This window comes from Perna viridis, chromosome 9 (assembly GCF_037379345.1).
Source record: "Perna viridis isolate PV_CMFRI_1.1 ecotype Kerala chromosome 9, ASM3737934v1, whole genome shotgun sequence".
Lineage (NCBI taxonomy): Eukaryota > Metazoa > Mollusca > Bivalvia > Mytilida > Mytilidae > Perna > Perna viridis.
The window spans coordinates 4,781,546-4,809,521 of NC_142453.1; the positions used below are offsets into that span (position 1 = coordinate 4,781,546).

Genomic DNA, 27,976 nt, shown 5'->3' on the forward strand with positions numbered 1-27,976 from the left:
ATTGGCACTATTTAAAAATTCGTTCCGTTAGTCAATCGGAAATAATGTTGATGAAGAGGAAGATAAACAGAAATTAAATGCTGCAGGATAACTCGATTAAACTCCTCTTCATCATTAAATGATTGTAATATAATTAAAGGTAAGGATGCAAATCAGTACTATCTTATTAGTATAAGGAAATAATTAAACTGCCATCGAATGATAAAGGAAAACTTTGCCATCTTTAAAGGTCATGCTAAAACAAACCACTATTCACTACTGCCGTTACTGGTGAGAGTCACTGGGTAGTACATGTACCTCATATTTTATGTTTATGTTTATTTGTTTTCTTAATTTTACTACATTTCATTTTTTTTCATTGAAATATATTTTTTTTAAAGATGATAGCACATATTATATTTTAAAGTTCATACTCGTGGCAGTCGTGCATAAAATAATATTGCATTAGGAGGAGACAGATTGTACTCTTGGGAATCTCATCTGTAAAACAACACACGTGTACTTCTTAGAAGAGGGATTACTTTTGTCCATCATTTAATAGGGCTCATGTCTAAAATGTCTCATCTACACTTTTAATACACCACCACCTGAAGTCACATGAGGTAATGTGGAGTAGGCATTGCCTTCCTTGTTAATTGTATTATTTCTATCTGTTGTAATAGGCCGTAACCCTGCACTGTAAAGTAAAAACTTCAGCGGTATATGATAATTACCAAACACAAATCAATAGGTTTATAAAAGACAAAGAAAGTCAACACGGTAATGTATTATTGGTAATTTGAAGCATTCTTCTGAAAAATTGATATGACAATTCATGTAGTAAATAGAAATTTATTGTACATTTGTACCTTTGCCTACTTTCCTCTTGACAAACAATGCTTATAATGCGAAATCTCCCAAATTGGCCACTTCTCAATGAGGGAGAGCTCCCTCATTGAAGATTCTAGAGGTTGACATGTATGACAATACCCATCAAAGATTTCAATCTATTTCAAGAAGATAATGCCTTTCATATCTGAAAAAATTATTCTTCGATTTGGATAATACAATCAGAGCTTTACTTTTTCTGAGACAGATTAGGTTCCTAAACAACCAGCAGAACTGAACAGCAAAGGAAGATGCATATGTACATTTCCCAAACTTTTTCAAATCATGATCATTCCTTTTTTTAGATAAATTTTTTTAGAAGAAACCTCAAGACCATCAGAAAAGATTAACTTATTTTCAATGAGATGTGATCTTTAATGAAACATTTTTATTTGTTTGGTTAAATAAAATGTTAAATTTTCTCCATAAAGACAGTCATTTTTTCTTCTGACTTTTTTCTTGTTGGTATATTGGGGAACCTTAAGGTAAATTAAGATACATGTTGCAGTGTATAACCATTGAGCTAACATGTTATACCCTTGCAAAAGTTGCAGTTCCATCTGTTTATCTGTCCTTTGATGTTTTCCAGATGATAACATGTGTACAGACCAGTATTTTTTTTTATTAACATTGCACAGTTCTTTAGTACCATAAAATGGAGGTTTAGTTTAATTGTCATCAAAATCCGGTGACAGGTTTTTGAGTAAGGCCATTTTGAACATTTTGCCAACCGCCCATTTTTACCATTAAGTGGCTGGATCTTTTGTAATATTCCATTTATGCCCTATTTTTCAGAGCTTTTAAAACTGTTTTATCAGCAGTTTATTTATAAAACATTTTAATGGCATAATGACTCCATAATCCTTTCTGGCATCGATTTCACAATAAATCGTAAGTGTAAAGTTGATGGCAAGTACATGTGTAATGAGTTCATAACTTAAAACAGCATTGTGACATAATAATTTACGATTAATTTCACATTTACGACTTCTTGTGAAATAGACGCCAGACTTCTATTATTAAAGACTTTGTATTCACATATCAATATTCTAGTTAGTAGTATAAAAAAAATCACACAACCAACAACATGCATATACTTGTGCATACATCTTTTGCTGTACCTGTGTATAAGGATGTTTTTGGGTCAGCTGCAGTCGGCCATGTTGTATGAGATTTTCCTCATTATTCATTGAAGACCAATCGGTGGCTTCACACCAATGGGGTAGTTGTCATATAAACCATACCTATTCTCATTATGTGTTTGTATGAAGTCTGTAGATGACTTTCACATTCACTTCCATTCCTGAAAAGTTCTTCAATTATATCAAGATAAACTGGGTTTGGCAGGTGTAAGATAAGATGACATTTCAATGGGAGCCAAAGGAACAAAACCATGGTTTGATTACTGGCGTGAATTTTTAAATGATATATATATTATAGAAGAATTTCCGATATATTAATGTTTGGAGACTTATTTCCACATAACTATTATTGTTCTTGAAGCCTTCAAATTCAATATCCTTTCTTTGTCTAGTATAAAACTGTAAACCAGTTTACACCAGATTTGGCGTAAATGGTGAATGTGAAAGTAGTCTATATTGTTATATGGCTATCACCTTACTTTTCTGGTGAATAATCAATTGCACATCCTCTCTAACTTGAAATACTAGATCTATCATAAAATTATTCAAAAACTTCTACCATCAGAAACCAACCAATTATTTACTGTTGCATTTAGAATTTTAATGAATTTGTGGTTTCACCCCTCTTAAGAAAAACACACAAAAAAATAGGTACATATTCGTTGTTGTACCTCATGAGCCATAGTTTCTTCAGTAAAAGGCAGGGAAAAACTTGTGAATAAATGAGTGCTATTTTCTGTCTTAGTTCTCATTTTTCTCCAATGATATATTGGTTTCCCCTTCCTGAAAGTTCGATGTCTGTAGAACATGATGCTAGAACAAAATTAATACATTTGTAACACCAGCAAGAAGGAAAGCTAGGGATTTCTATCACAGTATGTCAACACTGCTACTAAAATAGAAAATAAGAGCCATACTGTGAAAGTACTATTGTTCGTGGGGTACCATTTTTCGTGGTTTTCCTGGGAAGGCCAAACAATGAAATTTGATTCCTGACGAATAGGAGATTTCATTTGAAAGTGTATACTGAAAACCTCAAAACCATGAATTCAAGAATCCATGAACTTGTGTTTCTTCCCTAATTCACTAAAATTGATATCCATGAATTAAAAGTACTTTCACAGTATTTGATTTTCACTTAGTGGATTCAACCCTCCACGTGAAGTGTTTTCTCTGAGGCTTTTTATTTAGGAGTAATCTCCTTAAAATACCAAATGCCCTTTCTAAAAGGCTTGATTCTTGAATCTTACATATGGTTATATTGCCCCTCTAGTGAAATCTCTGAACATGTCCATCATTTAACACATATACCAGTATTTGTACTTTTAAGAATCTCTCAACAAATATATTATGGTAAAATGCTGTCCCATCGGTCAAGAAAAAAAATCTTGGAGTAAGCCATTTCAGCATTGTTGGCAAATATTCAATATTTTAATGGGCTTTTTTTTTAATATTTGCAAAGTCAATGGGCTTATGACCTATAGCCCATGCCTTTCCTAATATTGTGTCTGTTCATCTGTCTGTCTGTAACGCATATCTTTCAATAGATTACTTGAAAAGACTGCAACTTACTATCTATTGAGTTCAATTAATGAACTTTGGAAGAAAGGTACCTTATAAATACCATTATTACAGCTGTTATATTATTTAAAAGTGCCACTTTTATGGTGACAATGAACTTTTTAATCAGATATATTTTTTTCAAATTGTTTGCAGGTAAATTGGACATGGAGAACCATGAGGGGAAAGCTAATGTTAGAAGAATTCATTCAGAGGCAAAGTTCAGTGGTCTACCACAAGACCCGTACAAAGCTTTAGAGAGATCCCAGTCAGCAAGAACTCTTCTACAAGAAGTTGAAGAAGACACACCAGAAAACAACCATGAGTCACCTCATCACAATGTGTCAGAATGTTCCAAAGTCTATTTAGATCTTTCCCAAGTTGAAAACAATGAAGAATGTCTAATTGTCATAAATACAAACCCATCTGAAATGGGTGGAGAGAGAAGAAAATCATCATTTTCACCAGGTACATGTATGGAAGGCTTTACTTTCAAGAAATCTGGTGGCCAAGGTGCTGACTGGGCAGCCACCTTACAAACATTGAACAAGCAGATTAGAGTCAGGATTGAGTCTTTAAAGTCTGACACTGTAGAAGTACAGATACAGGCCCTTCGTGATATAAGCCTTCTTATGGAGCAGGCTTGGGCAATACCCACATATGGTAGAGATGTAGCTTATAACTTATGTGATACTTTGCGTAGCGAACAGGCATTAGATATTATAATCTTTAATTGTACATCTAAAAATAAGGAACTTATGAAAGCTTCTGGACGATTACTTGACAAGATTTTAACCACTGGAAACCGAGAGGAAGTTGCTAGCCATGCATTAGAAACTGTTGTAAAGATGACAGTAGATGCCAAAGGAGAATTTGAAATGGCAAGATTTTGTACTGGAATATTAGAAAGCTTATTCAAAACATCTGAAGAAATTTGTAGGAAGTTGACTGAGCTGGGTGGCCTAGATGTATTATTATACTGGTGTCGCTGCAACGATAGGCTCACATTACGTCACTGTGCTATAGGGCTTTCAAACATGGCCCTTTACTGCAGTCCTGAGGATCAGGCAGAAATGGTCAAACACAAAGTCCCTGAATGGCTGTTTCCTTTAGCTTTCAATGACGATGACAGTGTCCGTTATTACGCTTGTCTAGCTATTTCTGTCCTTGTTGCCAACAAAGAAATAGAGTCTAATGTCATACAGAGTGGAACACTTGATCTTGTTCTTCCATTCATTGCTAGTCATAGCCCAAGTGAGTTTGGCAGGATGGATCTGTCTCATCGCCATGGCAGATCTAGAGGTTGGCTTAAAAGACTTGTCCCATTACTCTCCAGTAAGAGAGAGGAGTCCAAAGCACTGGCTGCTTTTCATTTTGCTATGGAAGCTGGTATTAAATCCATGCAGAAGAAGACAGAGGTATGTCTTGTTATGCTTGTAAACACACGTTCTAGATAAATGTAGATTTTTATGATGGATTAAGTTCTTTTACTGTGGAGTACAATGATTTTTTGAATAATAAATGTGTTTTTGTTGTTTCCTTGTTTGGTGGAGCTCACTGTTACAGACATAATGTTTCATGACTTTTTCTGGTATATGTACCATTATTTGTCCAATTTTGTGGAGTTTGTTGGTTAATTAACTACAAAATCTTATTCTTGTATTCATTGCAAATGTCTATTTTGGTATTGTCTATAAAAATTATACATAAAACAAATGGTATATTTTGATTTAAATATTAATTAAGAATTTTCATTGTAGGTATTCTATGAAGTAGGGGCAATTTGTCCATTGAAAACATTGGCTAGTAGTCCAAATGCAAACACATCTAAGTTAGCATGTGAAGCCCTGAAGATAATTGGTGAAAATCTGCCACATAAACTTACTGCACAAGTGCCTGTCTGGACAGTTGAAGATGTAAAGTTTTGGGTCTCTCAGGTATGTAAATCTTGTTAATTCAATGGTAGTAGCATTAGGTTGTCAATATATGAATTTTTCTATTCTTATGCAGTTATAATAGGATAATTAATTGTAAAAAGAATGAATAGCCAAAATATTATCACAAGTGCCGAAGAACGTCTAGATTTAACGAGTGTGCAGAACTTATTCTGCTCTCATGTTAAATCCTGAAACATTCTTCACACAAGTGATTATATTTTGGTTATTCACGATAACCAATTGATTATCCTATTTATCATATAGATTTTATTAATAGTTTATCGATATTTTCAAACATGTACCAAAATGTATTTAAATTCTGTGATTGGCAGATTGATATCAAAGTTGTGACATTTGGCAGGAGAAAGCTTGAGAGTTAAATTACCGAATTTGTTTCAGAGTGTGAATTATCGAAGTTTATTACACTGGGAACATTCGATAAAACACTGCTATCTTTATGATAATCTCTATTCTTAATTTGTTGTAGAAAATATTTTTTCCATTAATACATACATGTTAAACCTTTGTAACAGTTCATGTGGGAGAATCTCATCCATTGACACTGTCTCATGTGGGAGAATCTCACCCTTTGACACTGTCTCACGTGGGAGAATCTCACCCATTGACACCGTCTAATGTGGGAGAATCTCATCCATTGACACTGTCTCATGTGGGAGAATCTCACCCATTGACACTGTCTCACATGGGAGAATCTCACCCATTGACACCGTCTCACGTGGGAGAATCTCACCCATTGACACTGTCTCATGTGGGATAATCTCATCCATTGACATGTGGGAGATTTTAATGTAAAAGCAATTTATTTATGTAAAAATTCAATTGTTTAGTATTTTTCTCGGAAAATGTTGTCATTTTAACAATAAACTTGACACGAGTCTTGCATTTTTATGTATGAGATTTTAAGTAGCACTCCAACTAAGAGTCATGCAAAATGTGATATATGGTTGGAAAGACTACATATTTTTATTTTTGATATTTTGTTTAAAATGCTTTAGTAAACAGAAATTAACATTTGGTTTTTCATATAACCCATGCTCATAGGAGATAAAAACTGTATAGAATGCACTGTAGAATTCGAAAGTAAGGGAGATAACTCTGTAAATGACACTCAACTACTATAGAATCTATTGGATTTTCAATTTTGATTATCTCCTAAGAGCAGGCAGATTTAAATGAATAATTACACATTTCATAATATAGACCCATAAAACAAAAATAAAAATATGTAGCCTTTTTAGCTCACCTGGCCAAAGGCCATATGAGCTATTGCCATCACTTGGCGTCCATCGTCGTCGTTAACAATTATACAAAACTCTTCTTCTCTGAAACTACTGGACTAATTGGAACCAAAGTTGGTATTAATGTTCCTTGGGGTATCCTGCATAGAACTGATGTGGGGATTTTTGATTTGTCAAAAAACATGGCCACCATTACTAAAAATAGAACATAGGGGTCAGACAGTAGTTGTTCGCATATATTTCCTAAACTGTTAGGTTTAACTGAATTCTGACAGGATAAAAGTGTTTATCATGATGAGATCTGTCTCTGGTCAAATTTTGGTATTATTCGTTAAGCCATGTTGGAGTTATTGCCCTTTTTCAACGATTTTTGCTATTTTTAATGTTATTTCTTTCCAAAATCTTCTCCTCTGAAAATACTTGACCAATTGAAACCAAACTTAGTATGAATGTTCCTTGGGATATACTGCATAGAACTGATGTGGGGATTTTTGATTGGTCAAAAAACTTGGCCGCCATTACTAAAAATAGAACATAAGGGTCAGATAGTAGTTTTTCACATACATCTCCTAAACCGTTAGGTTTATCCAAATTCTTTCAATAGTTGAAATGATCCATATTATTAGGACTACAAAAGTCTTCAGACTCCTTGTAAGAGTTATTGCCCTTGAAAGGGGAAAAATGACTTTTTTTTAATAGTTTTCAGTCAGTATCTTGAAAACTATGATAGATTTACAGAAACTTTCAATTGTTGAAAAGATCTTGTGATAGTCCTACCAAAGACTTCTTTAGTCAAAATTGTTGGACAACTTCTTGTTTAATTTATTGCCTTTGAAAGGCAAAATTCAAGAAGGTGAGCGATTCAGGCTCCTGGAAGCCTCTTGTTTTCAGGTGTATCACATTTTTTAGATTTTGCATGATTCGTACAAAGACAGCTACTTAAGTTTTTCATCAATTTTGTAGGAGTATCATCCCTAATGTGGGAGGGTTAACAGGTTCATGCATGTTTTCTATTACTGATTGGTTGATATCGACAACCAACATTGGAGTATTGTGTGTTACAGTGATATCGTTTGTCTTAAATTACCTCCTAAATAAGGCCATTCAAAGTTTCCCAATTTGTAAAAGAAATGGCTCAAAAATTATCCCAAATTACATCAACTATTTCCCAATTGGTAGTTGTCTTTAGAATATGCTGTTTCTGTTCAAAGTTACAGTGATGTATTATTTATGACTTATTTTTCACTATGAAATTAATCATTTTATGCCATATGTAGGTAATTTAAAAACATTGCATATTTTCCTTATAAAGAAGGATGAGGTAGATTTGAATAAGGCCAAGAATGCATGTATCACTCTGTTATTTGCATGTTCATCTATATTTAGACATTTACCAGTAAAGAATAAAAAGATTTTCATTGACACCAATATCTTTGTTTGTTGTTTTGTTTTCATTGTTAGTAGTGTATCTATGATATCATACAAGAAGGGTGTCCTTCATGTTACTGACGAGAGTTTACTCTTAGAAACACATGTTCAGCATACAAAATTTGCAAATTTTTTTATTATTGGTATTTTTGTATTTCCAAACCATTGGGTCTCTGCAACTGCTGGTGGACCATATGTCCCCAAAGGAATACCAGCATGGTAGTCTTACCTGAATTTAAGATTATAGATTATTTAATGAAATTTGCCATATTTATTTATGATAGGTGATGGTCATTCTGTAGTTACAGAGTTGTCTTTATTTATTAGATAGGATTTGAGGAACTAGCTATAAACTTTGAGAAGGCTAAAGTTGATGGTGATCTACTGCTAACACTAACTACCGAGGATTTAGATTGTGGTCTAGAAATGAACTGCAGAATATCTAGAAAAAGGTAAGTTAAATAATCTATTGTGTTTATTGTTAGTCAAACATAGCTTTTTTTTTTTACAATAACTAAAAAATCCTTGAGGATTTTCATTGTAAATAAAATGCTGCTGGAACAATGGACATGTGAGTTAAAAATGCCTTCAGTCTGGCTGGAAAAAAGATAATTATTTAGTTCCGTATATTGGAGAAAAGAGTGATACAACATATTAGAAGTTTGATCAAGCAATACCAGAGTCTGAGAAAATTCTCAACTGTTTGTGACATCATCCATTTCAAAGACTGATTGATTATGCTCATTTGATTGAAGTCACCATGGAAGTTAAGAATATTCTCAGAATTTTAAAGTATTTTTAAACTTTTGTTGCTCTGGGGCATGGCTTTGCCTGGGGTTCAGTGTAAAGAATGCTCTATTACATAGTCAAAGGAATTAAAGAGATCAACATTATTTTAAACCTTATTGGGGATTCTTTTTCTGAAGCTGTATTCTGATTTGGCTGTCCACGGTGAGTCCAGGACCTTTCATTATTTATACAGATGATTTAAAAAGAACTTTAAAACTTTCACTGATGGAACTTTAGGTTCTGGTCAATAACGTAAATTTTCATTTTGCTTGGAGAAACAAATGAACTATTGTATAATATCTAAAATTCTACTGTTTATTTAATGTTTGTTCTCTCTTTATCTTCATCTGAAAATAATTTATTTCTGCTTTATGACTTTGTAGAAATATAAATCATTATATAATTGTTACAAATTATTTTTATATGGCCAGTTTTTATGATATATTCGGATGTCCTTCCACCCATATATGGTCAATAGCTCAAAATATTGAAGAATTTAAATAATATTTGGCATAACATTTGTTGTCTGAGTAGGAGGACCCTTTATATTTTTCTTTGCATATTTTTTATTTGTTTCAAAGTTATTGGACCAGAACGTCTTAGCATTTTAAAGAAATCCAGCTGGTTTTTTTTTTAAGAAATTTTTTCTTCAGAGCTCATAATCTCAAACTTCAGGTTTTATTATAAGATCCCTGTACTATGAAAGAAAGAAAGTTGTATCTCTTGGTATAGTTTGTAGAGGATGAAAGTGTAAATAACCAGACATTTTTCCAGTGTTCTATAAACTTAAAAGTTTTCTGCTCTATGCTTGTAGTTGTGCATTAAATTAACTTTCCAATAACAGAAATCAATATAGAAAACTACCAGCTATCCCTTGCTATTGGTATACATATAGATTTTATCAAAACAATGACTTCTTTGTTAAAGAAATAATGTTAACAATGTGTAATTTTTTGCTGCAAGTCTGTTCTTTAAAACTTTTTATTGTCATGTTACAACTCACAACAGTCCTACCACAACACTTGTTACTCCCGTAGTGGTATTAATTCAATGTGGATCCTGAAAAATTCGAAAGATCTTTTGGAGACAATCAGTTCAAGACAATTATCTGAATATAATAGCATTAAAAGCTATGATTTTTCAACACTGTATACTTCTATTCCCCATACTTAGTTAAAATCCCGTCTTAAAAACATTATACATTGTTGCTTTTCCAAAAAAGATGGTACACCTAGATACAAATATATAGTTCTTGGTAGAGATTCCTCATACTTTGTAAGAAATAATTCCAAATCATCTTCCAAATATACAGAGGAAGACGTTTACAAAATGCTGGAATTTTTAATCGACAACATATTTGTCCAGTGTGGTGGACATGTTTTTCAACAAACGGTCGGCATTCCAATGGGAACAAATTGTGCTCCTTTATTTGCTGACCTATTCCTTCACTCTTTTGAGGCTGACTTTATAGCTGATTTGATCAGAAAGAAAGAATATCGTTTGGCTAGATCCTTTAATCTCAGTTTCCGCTATATAGATGACTTATTATCTTTAATCTTTAAACAATCCTAATTTCGGGGATTTGATACACCGCATCTACCCCAAAGAGATAAAGGATACTATGGACACTGTAAAGTCAGCGTCATATCTTGACCTACACTTAGAAATTGATGGTAAAGGAAAACTATTGACCAAACTTTACAACAAACGTGATGACTTTTCATTCAGAATTGTCAACTTTCCTTTCATCTGTGGCAACATCCCTTCAGCACCTGCGTATGGAGTGTTCATATCACATCTCATATGTTATGCCAGAGCTTGCCGAAACTACGCAGACTTTTTTTATCACGCTAGAACTCCAACAAATAGGCTTCTGGAACAGGGTTATGTTGCTACAAGATTGAAGTCATCACTACAGAAGTTCTATGGTCGTCATCATGAACTAGTAAATCGTTATGGTGTATCCATCTGCACCATGAAAACTGATTTATTCAACAGTTCATAGTTTTCCTTTCCTCGGTTGTCCACCCTAGACTTGACTTTTTATGAGCAACTCGGCAGGTTTTTCTAGAAAAGCAGAGGACGTTTACCCTACCGGTGCACCTGGTCCATGCTCCCAGTTTTTAGTGGAGTACGAGTTGCTCATTTACTTTTGTTACTTTGTATGTATGATTTTAGTTACTTTATGCTCTTTGTTGTGTATGTCTGTTTTCCATGTCTGGTCTTTGTCCCTGGTTTGCATTCTTTTGATTATCGCTATAACCTTGGTTTTCTTGATTACTCTTACAATTTTTCAGCATTACCGATACACTGTTTTTAAATTGCCAGGATTTTTCCTGTTTCAGGTCAAAATGCAGTTTTTTTGTTTTTTTTGCTTATTATACCCTTCAAAATACTGTGTTGCAGTATATACATGTATAAAAAGACAGTGACACTGCATTGATAAGAACATAATAGTTTTGTTCCCTAAATTGCATGTATTACTGGGCAATGATATATTACATTTAGTTCTCATAAATAATGCTTCAGCAGTAGTCTGTAGAATCATGCAAATTCTGTAATATGTGATACACTAGAAAAAGGCTACATATTTTTATTTTTAGTCTTTGGTTGCTATATGGTTTTATATGATGTAATACATTACTATAATTATTCGCTCATTTAATATAATCCACACTGAAAATTCAACAGTTTCTATTGTATAACAGTGTCATTAACAGAGTTATCTCCCTTAATTTTTAATTCCACAATACATTATATATAATTTATATCTTATGAACAATGAAAATGCATGTGTTATTTTATGTTAACATAAGCATTAAAAAAAAAAACCAAAAATAAAAATATATAGGCTTTCCAACCATGAATCACATTTGCATGATTCTTAGCTGGGGTGGTACTTAAGAGACTAGAACAATGGTGTCCATTAGATACAGATTTCCTTTGAAGTTAGTCACTGAAATATAAAGTAGTAATTCGTGCAAAATGTGATTCATGGGTAAAAAGCCTACATATATTTATTTTTGATATTTTGTTTGAAATGTCATAGTAAACAGAAATTATGTGGTTTTTCATATAACCCATGCTCTTAGGACATAAACATTAAGTGAAATGCACTGTAGATTTCAAAATTAAGGAAGATAACTCTGTAAATGGCACTCAAATACAATAGAAACTACTGGATTTTCAATGTGGGTTATCTCCTAAGAGCAGGCAGATTTGAATGAATAATTACACATTTCATAGTATAGACCCATAAAACAACCTAATTACAAAAATAAAAATATGTAGCTTTTTTTGGGGTGTATCACATTTTTCAGATTTTGCATGATTCTTACAAAGACAGCTACTTAAGCATTCATTCAACTAAACATGACATTTTATGACAAAATGAGATAAGAATTGAACACAAGGTAAAACCAACCAAGCTGTAGATTTCATTCCCATGATAGGGTCCTTACCCTAGAAAAGCTGAGGAAATTGGATGGAATATTCATATGTATCAGGGCATAAAAATGTCATGACTATTGACCAGACAGGGTGACTTGGTATAATTGAGCATCTTTGGTCTCACTTCTCTTGCTAACTGTGCTACCAATCCAGAGTGATCCATTGGAAGTGAAGGCCAATGAGTATGGATGTACTATTCCAGCGTTATTTGTATTATAAATGGTCAGTAGATGGCCCATGTTGTCCAGGATGTGGAGAAACCTTGTATGGAGATCAACAATAATCAAATTGTCTTCTGGTGTTCTAGTTATACCGATGGGAAAGAATGATAAGTCTTCATTGACTTCAGGGTGGCCGTAATAAATGTTGCAGATTTCACCTCTTTTTGTTAAAACTACGACTCTGCCTCTTTTATTAGTCAGACAACAGTCTAGCACTTGTATATTTCCATTCAATGAACTAGTGATCTCATTTGGGTATATAAAGAGTGATTTCCTATTGTTATCAAGTTCAATTATTCTTTCATGACTGCCATCATTGTCCATAACAACTATTCCCCCTCTGTCTTGTTCTTCATTGTTACCTCCAACAATAACTTTCTCATCTCTTGTAATGTGAATAGCTGAAGCAACTAATGGTGTCACATCATACTTAGTGTCCGTCATTTTCCCAGTTTTTGAGCTGATTTGTTTTAATCTTGATTCTCCTTTAATGGAAACAAGGAGATCGTTTGATGCAATGGCGGCCATTCCATAAACTGATGTATTAATTGTAGATAAGACCTTCAGATTACCCCTGACAGGTTTGACTTTCTGGACAACTTTGTCAGTAGTGTTGCATATCCACATGGAACTGTCGGCACAAGGACAAAGATGAGAGATACCAGAGAGTTGGGTTTTATACTGCTCACTTATATTCAACTCAATTTTTAGACTTTCTAACAATCCTGAGTCCAAATGAAGTTCACCAACTTGAGACACAGTAATGTCTTTAGGTTGAAAGGTTAGTAAGTGCCTTAATAGTGAAGGAGCTGGGAGTTCTGTAGTGTCATTGGATGTTTTTACCTCAGAAAAATCTTTGAAAAAATTCTTAGCATTAGATGTAGTCATAAGTTGCTTAAGTTCTGTATCTTTTTCATGGACTTTGTTCAATGCCTTTTGTACGGTATTAATGTCCTTGTCCACTTCATTGAAAACTTCTTTTCCATCTTGTCTTAGATCACTGATGAGTTTGTCAACATGAGTGTCAACTGCTTTTTTCAAAGCTTTTCTGTGATCCTCTATTTTCTTTTCTTCACGAGTCATCCGATTATCAAGTACAAACTTCAATTGTTCTAAGTTACTTAAATTATTGTTTAATTCACTTATGGTAACTTCTATTCTAAATTTTTCTAGCATTACTATTCCTAGTTTTTGTTTATATCCTTCACTAATTTCTGTAAGTTCATGTTTCTTGTGACCTTTAGCCACGCAGGTCGGACAAACTAGAGTGTCACATGATTTACAAAAAAGGCAGATTAATGCTGAATGTTCCTCACATTTAAGTTTGGTGAATTCTATATCACTTTCAATTTTGCCTATGTCTTTAATATCTACAATTCTATGTCTATTGGCATTTTTGATTTTCACATGAATTTTGTCTTTGCACTTAGGACACATTAACAAGTCACAATCGAGACATTTCCACTCAATGTCTGGACTGATCTCACATAAATGACAAACAGATGGAAACTGTCCTCCTCTTGTTGATTGGGCTAAAGCCATTTTGATCAAATTTCACTCAAACCTCAGTTTTGTTTCCATTGGAACTGGTATTGTTTGAAAAATTGATTTATAAAATTCAATTTCACTTGGTTTCACTCTTTTCTAAATGTCAATTAGTCTGCATACTTCCTTCTTATACTGTATGAACAATCTTTACATTTCATTTAAATCTGTGCAGTGATTCATGTTTAAATGTCTCATGTACAATGCACAATCCTTTGTCGAATATCCAATTTAATTTTTTTAAATGATCTTCTATTAAACCTAAATGGTTAACACAGTGAAACCTGTCTTAACTGAACCATGAATAAACTGACAATGTCTCTTACCCAGACATTTTCTGAAGCCTGTGTATGTCAGTTTAAATGGATGTTTAACGTGTAACAGAACACTTGCTTAAAGAGGTAGACTTAGGGTAAGGGACATAACTCTTATGAATGTTTGTATTCAGCATTTAAAATCAATCTCATGTAAACAACAAGGTAACTTGGATTGATTTCATTCTGTTTCAAATGATAGCTTGATAGGCTTTGGTGAAATTGAATATGATGCAAACATATCACTGATTTCAAAAGTTGTGTCCCTTACCCTAGGTCTACCTCCTTAAGCTGAACTGAAGCTTCAGTTCAAGGGGTTTAGTTATGGCTGGTTTTACTGTATTGATTGTGAAATTTATTATTGAGATGATTGAATGATATTCAACCCAAGAAATTATAAAGGTACAAAATTACAGTACATTCACAGTTAAGACATATGAAATATATGCAGGTAGATTTATTTAACCATATGTATATCTCCAGCATAATGTACAGAGAATAAGAATCACCTTGTTGCTCATTTGCTATTGTTACTTTGTATGTATGATTTTGGTTACTTTATATTCTTTGTTGTGTATGTCTGTTTTCCATATCTGGTCTTTGTCCCTGTATTACATTCTTTTGATTGCTGCTATAACCTTGGTTCCCTTGATTACTCTTCCATGTCTGGTCTTTGTCCCTGGATTACATTCTTTTGATTACTGCTATAACCTTGGTTCCCTTGATTACTCTTCCATGTCTGGTCTTTGTCCCTGGATTCTTTTGATTACTGCTATAACCTTGGTTCCCTTGATTACTCTTTGATTACTGCTATAACCTTGGTTTCCTTGATTATTCTTGTATACTGTAAATCTTATAGTTTTTGCAGTTGCTAATTTTTGTGAATTCTGTCTACTGAACATATTCACTAGTAAGTAAGTTCATAGTGTTAAAAAATCAGTTTTGCTTTTACTATTTTTTTGGCAAAAATTTACCACAAAATAGCAGAAAAAAGTACTGTACAGTGGAAAATTAACATGTTATTCATTTGTCATTCATAGTGTCTTTCTGTCCTATCTGGTAACTTCTCCTAAAACATGGGTTAGAACTTTCTATCCTATCTTCTCCTAAGACATGGGCTAGAACTTTCTGTCCTATCTGGTACCTTCTCCGAAGACATGGGTTAGAACTTTCTGTCTTATCTTCTCCTAAGACATGGACTAGAACTTTCTGTCCTATCTGGTACCTTCTCCTAAGACATGGGCTAGAACTCATTGATTTTTTTTAAATCAAAAGACAAAAATTTGAATTGATATTTCAGATTGAAAACTCAAATGATTTTGTAATAATAGTTTGAACTATATACATATACACAGAAGTAATTTTTGTCAAGACCATATTGTAAAAAAATAATTACTTTTGAATTAATTACCTTTTGTTATAAACACGAGGCTCATTCAGACCTCTTTCAAATCAGCAAACTCCTGTCCAATACAAAGACAAGGAAGTCTCCTGTATAGTGAATAGATATAAATTTACTTTGGTTTGTCTATTTTAATTATGCAGTTGTTGACAAAACAATTATTGCTTCCTTTGGTGAAAATAGAACATAATGCTGAACAGCAGCTTTTGACAATTTACTCATACACGAGTGCAGATATTTGAGAGATAATATCCTTCGCAGATGTAATATAATGATTTTTTAAAGATTTTGAACACAAATATTTAAAACTCTTAGATTTCTGACAAAAATGTTGAAGATAAAGTGAAGCTTGTCTATACTTTTTGGGTTGTATAATAATTCTGGTTTACCCAAGTTCAAAATACATAAAAACTGATATGGAAGGACATCTAAAAGTGTATGGTTGAGACAGTTTATATATTTACTCAGGGTTCAGTTAATCAGGTTTTACTGTAGTATTTTCTATCAATCAGAGGTCTATGCTGTATCAAGCTTACATATTGTTCTATGCTGGAGACCCTTTTTTAGCTTACCTGGCTGTAGGTCATGTGAGCTATTGCTATCACTTGACGTCTGTTGTCATCGTCATTCGTTAGCAATTTTTCAGACATCTTCTCTGAAACTACTGAATGTATTTGGATGAAACTAGCATGATTGTTCTTTAGTGTATCCTGCACATAATGACCATTTTGAATTTTGATCCATCGAAAAACATGACTGCCATTACTAAATATAGAACATAGGGGTCAGACAGTAGTTTTTCTCACATATCTCTAAAACTGTTAGTTTTAACCAAATTCTGACATCAGGTACAAGTGTTCAGCATGATGACATCCATCTGTAGTCAAATTTTCATTTTAATCTGTTAAGCCATGCCCTTTTTGGTCATTTTTGCTGTTTTTGATGTTATTACTTTTTAAAATTTTCTCTTCAATAACAACTGTACAGAGTTCTATGAAAGTTGTGATGGTGGTTTCTTAGGATATCCTGCCCAAGTGACCATTTGAATTTTTAATCTGTGAAAAAACATGGCCACCTTTACTGAAAATAGGAAATAGGGGTCAGACAGCACTAAATTAGCTATTTAGTTCTTTTAAAGAAAGTATTGAACTACTTTGTTTATCGGAATTTCTGATGCATGTACCTATATAAACTAGATAGGTTTGGTGTTTTACAACAGATTTATGAGAGAACTCAAAAAGCTAAAGATAACTGCTGACTATGCCTCACTAGACCCAAGCAAACTGCATGAATTTCTGACAGAATTAGGACCAGAGATGCGACAGTATACCTATGCCATGTTACAAGCAGGAGTTGATATTCAATACCTTCCAGATCTGACGGAGGAACAACTGTCCTCAGATTGTGGTATCAGTAATGGAATACATAGAACTAAAATATTACAGAAAGTCAGAGGTAAGTACAAGGTGAAAGATTTCACAATTTTCAAGATTTTTTTTTTTGCTCTGACAGCTTAAGCTATTACAGAAAGCAAATACAAATAACATGTACTTGTGACTATCAAACTGGAAGTACATGACAATGAAAAATAATTATACTTATCAAACACACCCTAAAAACATTTACTTCATGTGAATGTTCAGATTGATTATACTGTATATTATGATATCATGAAATTTTCATAAGGTTTTCAATTTTTCGCTATATTTGCTAGGGTTGGAAAATTGCGAAAAATAAAAGCTCACCTATTTTTAGTTAAGATATTTTTGGTATAATTTCTTCTATTCCATTGAATCTGAAGATGTGAAAAACAAAGAAGGTGTATACTTGATAAGCCTATTCATAGTGTAAATTGCTGAAATTTACCTGCTATACAGTATTGTAGTAGTAGTGAATACCTGCGTTCTAATAAGTAGTAGATTTGAATATCCAGTTGCTGAAGAATTAATTCTTTGGCCAAATCAGTTTGTCACTGTCTCTTGGATTCCATTGGTAATGGCAACAATTATAACTTATTGAATTAAACCAGGCTTTCTGATTACAATATAAATTCACAGTGTAAATAAAAGGAATATGAATTTAGATGAACTCATGTAACTTACCAACGACTTTTTCGCATCAACTGATAGTATCATACTACCATGGTACAGTGGTTTTGTAAGCTATGTACAATGTACCAAAATGAAGACTAAAAATCACTGTTTATAAATGTTCTTTTGAAACCCTATAAGAGGGACACCTTTTGAATTCTATTTCCATGCTTTTTTTTAATAATGTATTGAATGTTGCTATTATTGTGGTAGACAAATACTGGTTATTGCGAACGAAAGAAACCTGCAAAAATGTTTACTGCACAATTTGAAACACTATTTTTCAAGCATTAATACTTGTGAATTGTTTATTTGAAAGAATCTGTGAATGTAACAATACCTCAGAAGAAGTTTTGCCATCAATTGAAATATTACAAAATCTTGTATTTTTTATTATAACTAAATATTTCTAAATTTCTTTTACAGTTTAAAAATTTGTCTACCCTTTACAAATACAGCTAGGTATATGATTTGTACATGAATCATTCTGTCTGTCTGTCAATCTATCTATTTTATAGTAAAATTGGGCATCGTATGTAGGATGTGTATAGTCCAACTTAAGGGTTTTACATGTTCTGAGACCATGATGAGTTGGGATGCCTTTTTAGTGCCCATGGCATATTCTGAGACCATGTTGAGTTGGGATGCCCTTGTAAGCTCATGCTGGCTATATTTCTGGTTGAATTGTCTATTCTTAGTCATTTTTACATATAGTACCACTGATTTTATTTTTTAGCATTAGAGGAACAGAAGACTGACCTGGATGCTGGCGACACAGTGGATGGACGTAAAGTGACAGACGTTTTCATCAGCTATAGAAGGTCCAATGGTTCTATGTTAGCAAGGTAATGTACTCATTTATTCATACAAACAAAAAAGTTGGTGGTCTCTCATGAGAAGAAACTCCTTTTGCAAAAGTTAAACGGGTTTTAGGTTACCTTTGATCTGAAAAGTGAAACTATTTTGTTATAATGTCAAATGTGATGTTTTATGCAATTAAATAAAATACTTCAATTTTAAAGCTTGTTTGTCTTTATTCTCTACTTCTCATTGAAATGACCAGGAACTTGTAACGTTGATATTGAGTTAATATAAATGAAATAAACAAACGTGGTATGTTTGATAAATTAAATCTTTGGGGAGATCTTTAAATTGGGTTATCGTGGTGTACCTTTTTTATTCCCCCTTTTTGTCTTCATCTGTCCTTTTTCATTCATTTGAATTCTTAATTTCACAATGAATGATAATAAGTGCCTTTTCAAAATGTTGCTTCCCACCTAAGAGTCATGTGATGTGTGCTTTTAGCCTTGATGGGTCAAAGATATTTTTTTTAATACATTATACATGTATATGATAGAATAATTTAGAGTACTGAAATTCATTTAAGTTTTCTTATTATCTATCCCCTACTTTTGGAAACAACTTCAATGAAATTGTGTTGAAATTTTCTATTAAGGGGCAATAACTCTTATTTTGCACCAGATATTCTGTTATCAAATTCAACTCAATATATTAATGTTTATTTATAGGTCTTTGAGTCTTCATATGAAGACCATGCTTCAAACTAACTTATGTCAAAAATAAAATATGTGCCCTTTTTTATAAATCACTCGATAACTGGGTGGTACATGTATATTGGAACCACCTTGTTTATGTGTCTGTCACATCTTTTTTCAACTGGCAATTGATTTTAGTTAATTTCAAATTTTGTATATGGCTTTATATGGATATGGCATATGTTGTTAGCAATTTTGTTGCTGTCTGATATCAACTTCCTGTTTATTTTTTTCAGTATGTGGAGTGATATCAAAGATTGTCGTCAAAGTTTTGATTTCTACTTGAAGGATTAACTTCAAATATGGTACATGTATATGGAATTTAAATAGAGCACATTTTGTAGTGTATGATATCAACTTCTGTATGGTGGGAGTATACATAGCATGACAATGGATACTTCCCGTTTAATTGTAATTTTAAATGATTCATACAAAGGTTTGTTCTTTAAGAATAGCAACCATGTAATAAATATATAATATATTTTTCCAGTTTGTTGAAAGTGTTCCTACAGCTCAGAGGATTCACAGTGTTTCTAGATATAGAGAAGCTGAATGCTGGTAAATTTGATGAAGGCCTCCTTAGCAGTATACGTACATCTAAGAACTTCATCCTTGTCCTCACACCTAACGCTTTAGACAGATGTATGAATGATATTGATAAGAAAGATTGGGTACACAGGGTAAGTATGATAGTAATCTTAACAAATAGATCTTGCTCAATTTTTTTATGCTCTGCCAATTTGGCCTTTTTTAATCCTGGTGAATTTTTAGTTCATTTATTGTCAGTAAAATATAGAACTCAGAAAACTCCACTTTGCATGAACTTTGTTATAGCCAATTGAAAAAGTGCAATATTTCTAAAATCAAGCACAAGGAATGTATTAATTACAAGTAGCTTTGTTAATTTTGTCCGAATTTGGAGGATTGTCAAAGTACAGGACAATTTTTTATGTCGAAATTTAGCAGGAAATTCTCTTGGTGAGTGGTTTGTGCCAGTATATAGATGGAGCATAGGCTGTAAGTAAATTTAGGTGTCATCTGGCATGATTAAGGTTGTCAGTTTTATGTTCTGATCATTTTTACAGGAGATAGTAGCAGCATTAGAGAGTAAATGTAACATAATACCTATCACTGACAATTTTCATTGGCCCAAATCAGAACAACTTCCTGAGGACATGCGGCAGATAACTTACTTTAATGGCATAAGGTATTTTGAATGCTTATTTTGTTGAGCTGAGGGCCACAATACTTTATTTTCATGAGCATTTCGTTTTGAATAATTTGGCAAGGAAAAATAGCGAAAAGAATCACCATGAATATGTCCCTATGATGGAATGATAGACAGAGTGTAAGTTTCAAAAATAATGAGCAGCTAATTTAAATTGATATCCTAAAAGGAAAAAAAAACCTTATTTGTAATTCTTAAATAGAAAAGATTGAGATAGAGTGGTTATAAGACTTTGAAGAATTTATTCTTTGTTTACCAAATGGAATTACTTGTATTAAATTTTTTGCATTAAATCCCTATTCTTTTGTTTAAAATGTTTTCTACCAAAGCTCAGTCATAGAACCAATGTAGTTGAAAGGGGTAATAGACCTTTGAGATCATAAATGTAAAAATCTACATATATACTTTACTTGGTAAGGCATTTTAGTCCATGGGCTGGGGGGTCCACCATGCATCCTGCCCCCACTCATCGACTTCATGGTGATTTTAAGGTACCTTGATACCTCCCATTGCCGAATCAATTTGTCGTCAAAGAATATTTTCGGATTCTTTTTCAGTATAAGCCTATATTTGTACCCCACTGGGTCAAAAAGCCCAGATTTTTATGACTCAATTGTTTGAGTGTCTAAGCCTTCCTGGGGTAAAGTGTGAACAAACTAAATACATTTAGGTATTGTCATGTAGCCAAATGTCTCAGCTTTCCATTGATACTAAAACAGTTGCGGTAACACTTAAAGTTTAGGGTAAAATGAAAATAATGTACCCCTCCCCCGCCAAAAATCGCTTAAATAGGCATATTTTTCAATGTCAAAACCCCTAGAGTATTTATGCTTCAGTTAAAAATGGCTTATTTGGTATTTTTTGTTTAGTATAATATATTATCACAATTTATAATTCCGGGTTTCTTTTGATGAATTTTGCCAATTTTCATAGTCAGAATTTATCAAAAAATGCCAAAAATCAGATTTTCGATTTTTCGGTCAAAAGTCACATAAATTCAACTCTACAAGTTATTACTTGACTATAACATCTCAAATTTGGTATCATTCGATACATAATTTAATTTTCTACATAAATAAACCACGAAAAAAACTAATTGTCATGAAAGGATTTTCCAAAATTGTTAAAAATATTACCCCTACCCCTAGAAAATTGGTCTCAGTATCCAATAGAATTCTCATCCACATCATACTGACATTGTAGAACTCATATTGAAGGCATTCATAATTAAGATAATTAAGTACGCTACATATTGGATCAATTCAGGCGCTTAGATTTTCCTTTTGGTGTGACAATTACAATAAAATTGGAAAAATGGGAATTTTCAGAATTTCAGAATTTTCTTCTATATCACCCGATATTGTCTTTTTTTTTTTCAGAATACTGCAGTTTAAATAAGCTTTTGTATGATACAGTACATTAACATAGTGTGTTAGCTTCAGATTGAGCCCAAGTAATAAAAATTTTTAATTTTCCAAGTCAAGTTAGGTGGAAAATTGCCACCCCTACCCATGATAAAAAATGCCTCAACATGAACTAAAATGTTAATTTTTGACATAGAAAGGGTGTACAATAGACATTTTGGGTACTATTATTTTAAGTATGGATGTATTCGACATATCTTGTCATTTCAGGCGCATTTTTTTCTGTTTCAATGTGACAATATTGAATTACTCATAAAAAGTGGAATTTTCAGAATTTCACATTTTCTTCATTTTCACCTATAATTGGTAATGTCTTTCATATGACGTACTTCAAACGAGCTTTTGTACATTCAGATGCAATTATATATTGTCTTAGCTTTCTAATGATCCCAAGTAATAAATATTTGAACTTTTCCAAGTCCTAATAGGTGAAAAATTGCCACCCCTTTCCATGAAAAAAGTACCTCAACATGAATCAAAATGTTAATTTTTAGCACATAATCGATGCAAAAAAGACATGTTTTGTACTATTGTTATAATTATTGATGTATTCAACATATGTTCTCATTTTAGGCAAGTTATTTTCAGTTTCAAGCTGACAATAATGAGTTTTTCATAAAAAGGGGAATTTTCGGATTTTCATATTTTCATTTAAAACAATAGTACTCAACATGTCTTTTTTGGATCGATTATGTGCTAAAAATTAATTTTAATTCTGAAATTGGACCAATTTGAACCAAACTTGGTATGAATGTACCTTGGGGTATCCCGCATAGAACTTATGTGGGGATTTTTGATCCATCGAAAAACATGGCCGCCGTTACTAAAAATAGAACATAGGTAGTTTTTTGCATATATCTCCTAAACCGTTCGGTTAAGCCAAATTCTGACATGGGGATAAAAGTGTTCAGCACAATAAGATCTATCTGTGGTCAAATTTGTTGACCTATGTTGGAGTTATTGCCCTTTTTGGACGTTTTTTTCTGTTTATGATGTTATTACTTAATGTTAAATCTCCTCAGAAACTGCTCTACAGAATTCAATGAAAGTTGGTATTTTTGTTTTAAAGGTTATCCTTAACAAAATGACCATTTGGATTTTTGATCTGTTATGAAGCATGGCTGCTGTTATTAAAAATTGAACATTGGGGTCTGACAGCTGATTTTTGCATATATCTCCAAAACAGTTAGGTTTAACCATAATCTGACAGGGGTAAAATTATTCAGCATGAAGAGATCTATCTGTGGTCAAATTTTGGTGAAAATTTGTGGACCCATGTTGGAGTTATTGCCCTTTTGGACGTTTTTTTTTTGTTTATGATGTTATTACTTTAAAAAAATCTTCTCCTCAGAAACTGCTCTACAGAATTCAATGAAAGTTGACATATTTTGTTTTATAGGGTATCCTTAACGAATTGACAGATTTTTGATCACTGAAAAAGCATGGCTGCCATTTCTAAAAATAGAACAATGGGGTCAGGCAGCAGATTTTTGCATACATCTCCAAATCTGTTAGATTTAGCCAATAGCTTTCAATTGCTGAAATGATCCTTATTATAAGGCTAATAAATTTGTCCAATGAATCAAATGGAGTCAAAATTGTCTGACAACTCCTTGTTAGAGTTATTGCCCTTAAAAGGCAAAAATTTAACCAGGTGAGCGATTCATGCTCCTGGGAGCCTCTTGTTTGATAAATTCTGACTACGAAATTCGCCACTATTTGTCAAAAGAATACCCAGAAGTATACATTGTGATAATACTAAACAGAAAATACCAAATAAGCCATTTTTTACTGAAGCATTAATACTCTAGGGGTTTTGACATTGAAAAGTATGTCAATTTAAGCGATTTTTCGGTGGGGTAAGGGTACATTTTTTCCATTTTACCGCAAAACCGGAAGTGTTACCGCAACTTCCTTGGTATCATTGTAAAGCTTAGACACTGGGCTATATGAGGATAAATACATATGTTAGTTTCCTTTGTACTGCAGCAAGAAGAAATTTGTGGAATAAAAAAACTTTAAAAAATGATTTTTGCCTCAACAAGGTATAAAAAGTAGCCAAAAAATACAAAAAATGCTTCAGTCAATTTTTTTGGCGACAAAAAGATTCATAAATGGGAGGTATAAGGGTACCTGAAAATCATATTTTGGTTGAAGAATTGGTGGGGGGGGTGCAAGGGGGGTTATCTCAGCCCATGTACTATATACCATTAATGTATTTTATACTGTAATATTTACCATGAAGTAGGTTTAATCTATTTATAAGGTGTTTTGAATGAATAATGTTAATTTTATTTATAGATGGATACATGATTACCAGGATGCATGTGTGGAGAAGCTAGAGAGATTCTTGAGGGGAGAAGTAAATGCATCCACTAAAAGAGCTGGTCTTTTCCAGATGGGGTCATCCTCTGAAATGTTACAACAACCACAAGCAAAATACAGCTCTAGTTCCAGTCCAGATTCTCCCAACTCAGACTGCACTTGACCGTCCAAACTTTCCCAACGTAAAATCTGAATTGTGGTTATGGTTTGGACAGCAATGCCAAAAAGCTTTCTTGCTAATGTTTGTAATTCCCTTGCTTGAAAGCTTATGTCCTGTCCATACATAATTGCATATTTATCATCATCCATCTCTCAAACTTTGAAGGTTTTTAATTTCAAAATTCCTTGAATCTCTCAGGATTGTGTTGGAGACAGATTTGTACAAAGGGTTCTTCCAATGTAACAAAATGTTTTAGAAAAATAGTTAACAATACACAAATATGATAAAGAACTCATTCAGTTATGATATATGTAGTTGATATTTCTTAGAAGATAAGAATATGGGTAAAAGTAACCTTTTCTTTGTAATAAATATTTATGTGCATTGATTAACTATTCTCCGGCTGCAAAGTATTTTACAACAAACTAATTTTTTATAAAAACAATTTAGCCAGTTTAAAGCTGCATACCTTATAAAAGTCATATCTTCATTGTTTTTTTTTGTTTTTTTTTACATTTGAAAAGCATAATTCATAAAATTTAATGTTCCAGTTTTCGTATGTGCCCTTAACTACTAGCCCTGTGCCCATTGATGTGGGTCAGTGCTTACTTGGAAAGAAAAGTTGATGAAATATATGATTAGGGGTAGTAGCTGAAAAAGTTTTTGGCACAGACAGCTGAGTGAGTTTTGTAATGGAGAATCATGAATTCAATTTTTAAAAAATCTTATCCTAAATGGGTACAAACCATGATAGCCAGCATCGAAGAAAACTAACCCATAACTGTGCTTCCTTATGATCATGTCCATTCATAAGTAACTTATATTAACACTTGTGTGTTCAATATTGATCAGAGTGCTTTACTGTAATTGTGGTTTACAAGAGTTATCTCCCCTATCAACAATTATTCTTCCAGAGTTTCGCCATTTTTTATCCTTATGAGTTATCTCCTTTTCCAAAATATCTATGGACATATTTTCCCTTCAATTCTAAGAGAAAAATCTTCATGTATTTTACAATAAAAATGAAAAGAAAAACATTTTCAGACTGTAAAAAATCTGAAGGGAAAAATACATTTGTTTTGCTTTTATATTATATACATGTATTTATTCTAATAAGTTTTTGCATATGGGAGATAACTCCATTTTCTGCAAATAGAGAATGTTTATGTTTTTGTGTGGTGCATGTATTAACCTGTCTCATTGTCCATATGACAACATTCCACACATCACATAGGGTGCTTCTCAGTGCAAATATCCCACTGTGATATTGATGTAGTTAGTGATATTGTTGTAGACTTTACTTTCTGGATCGACTTTCATGGCTTAAACTCTCCATTATGTAGGACAGAACTAAGTTGGTCTTTGGTTTTTACTTTGCTATTGTTATTACTGTTCTATAGTCTATTTCCAATATTAAAAAGAATGTACTTCAATTTGACAGGTGACATTATATAGTATTCAGTATGTTCAAGCAAGGAGTCTACCTTTTTCAGAAATCTGATATGTTGTTGTTCATTTACTCATTATTATTTATTGGGAAAAAAAGAGTGGTATCATAAATTTCCCATAAGATATTTAGAAAAGACTATAGAATATTTAGCCCCTTGTGATCAAAGCCTGCTGTCAACATAACAAATGCAAAGTAAAAAGCCAAGGAAGTTGCAAATTTAGTTTGGTAAGTTTTGTATTACCGGTACATAGTGGATAATTTTAGCTATATACATTGTTTGTATTTCAAGTAAAAGTTTTTTAAGTCATCATTTTGATGCCTGTTTCACGTTCATGTAGAAATAGATAGTCTAGAAAGAAAAAAAACACCAAAAAAAAACAACAAATCACTTTTACTTACAGGGACTTCACTTATACACATTTGACATAATTTTGTTTTTTTTCTAATTTTACAATAACTTTTACCAGTTTATGTGTGTTTTAGTGTTCATGTTTACATCTTTTGTTACTTAAATACTCTGCTTGATAAATTTTATTTCTCACTTATTTTATACAGAAAAAGAAAAGAAGTTCAGGATAAAACCAATGTTGATGATGTAATATACAGGCATTAACCATTGGTAGACCACCTTTACACAAGGAAGGTTGCAATATTATATATTTTTATGTTTTAAAATCAATCTGTGTAAGAATCCGGCAGTGGGTGAAAAAACCCACTGTTTTATAAGTTTGATTTGACAATTTGCACAATCAGAATCAAGGAAAAAAGACAAGATTTTTAATATCGTTTTAGTAAATTAAAATGCGCTGTAAAGGAACATTTCAAGGGCAGATAACTTTGTCATAAACCTCATTTTTCTAACATTAAAAATTTCTGAGCAATTCCAATGATGCAGAAATCAAATAATGATCTTCATAAATATAGAAAGCATTTGTAAGTGAAATTATACTGTCAGATTTGTGTGGTTTTGACATCCATGTATACGATTTTTCCCATTTTACTTGATTCTTACAAAAGTTTACACTTAAATAATGGAAATATTATGTTTAAGACCAATACAGAAATATATTTTTGTGTATACAAACTTGAGTCTAAACTGTGGAAATGGAAAATATAATCAGTTGAATATGGTACCTATGATTGATGCTGATGGCAGTCCTAAGTTATTGTTACTCTCTGAGATCACTTAATATTATCAGTGTTCTCCCCATAATTTTTAAATAGCACAGTGCTTACTGGCATAGCACAGCTCTTTTGGCCTTCTTCCAAAATTACAGCACAGTGCCCATTGTTCATTCTAACTGAAATTAATTACTGATAGCACAGTGCTAAGAAATCATAATGCTGCAAAGTACAGTGCTATAATGGCCATGGGAGAACACCGATTAGTACAACTGTCAGTAAATATAGAAAGAATAATCACTGTAATTGGCTAAAATACATTTTTATAAAACTTAAATACATTCAATTTTTCAAGTAAGTATCTTGCCCTTAGAAATGCACAACTTAGCTTTGCAATTGCTTGCTTGAAAAAAATCTAAAATCACAGACGAGTAAATTGTATAGGTACATTCTAATTATAGAAAATTTGTTGTAACATAATGCAGTGGTACAGTTCAAAGTTCAAAGATTTATTAGATCCAAATAAAGAGCCTGTGAAGAACAAAATAACAATACAAACACATATAATTCAATAAAAAAAATTACAAAGACTTACTGTAATCTATATGAACTTAAAAAAAAGTACCATTGATAAATTTGTACATTCATACTTGTATAAAAGCTTTTAGTGTAACTTTATACCACAGCAGAAGATTCTTATTGATGCA

At 32.6% G+C, this 27,976-nt stretch overlaps 2 protein-coding genes across 2 annotated transcripts; one reads left to right on the top strand and one right to left on the bottom strand.

Annotated features, from left to right (window-relative positions):
• Positions 1-30: 30 nt before the first annotated feature.
• On the top strand, positions 31-26,712 carry LOC148606400 (NAD(+) hydrolase sarm1-like). Its single transcript, XM_088544210.1, has 9 exons — positions 31-139; positions 3,726-4,987; positions 5,330-5,506; positions 8,521-8,645; positions 17,134-17,369; positions 18,741-18,849; positions 20,051-20,240; positions 20,646-20,767; positions 24,514-26,712. The coding sequence occupies exons 2-9, from the start codon at positions 3,737-3,739 to the stop codon at positions 24,698-24,700; spliced, it is 2,397 nt and encodes a 798-aa protein (XP_088400336.1). The 5' UTR covers positions 31-139; positions 3,726-3,736; the 3' UTR covers positions 24,701-26,712.
• On the bottom strand, positions 12,391-14,345 carry LOC148606401 (uncharacterized). Its single transcript, XM_088544211.1, has one exon. It carries the CDS (start codon positions 14,193-14,195, stop codon positions 12,507-12,509), a length of 1,689 nt encoding a protein of 562 aa, XP_088400337.1. The 5' UTR covers positions 14,196-14,345; the 3' UTR covers positions 12,391-12,506.
• Positions 26,713-27,976: the final 1,264 nt, after the last annotated feature.

What these genes read in the sequence shown, in the direction of transcription:
- LOC148606401 (XM_088544211.1), bottom strand. Translation starts at nt 14,195, where the DNA reads ATGGCTTTAGCCCAATCAACAAGAGGAGGACAGTTTCCATCTGTTTGT.
- LOC148606400 (XM_088544210.1), top strand. Translation starts at nt 3,737, where the DNA reads ATGGAGAACCATGAGGGGAAAGCTAATGTTAGAAGAATTCATTCAGAG. An exon ending in CCATGCAGAAGAAGACAGAG is followed by an intron (nt 4,988 to 5,329) that starts GTATGTCTTGTT and finishes TTTTCATTGTAG; the next exon opens with GTATTCTATGAAGTAGGGGC. An exon ending in ACTTACTTTAATGGCATAAG is followed by an intron (nt 20,768 to 24,513) that starts GTATTTTGAATG and finishes TTTTATTTATAG; the next exon opens with ATGGATACATGATTACCAGG.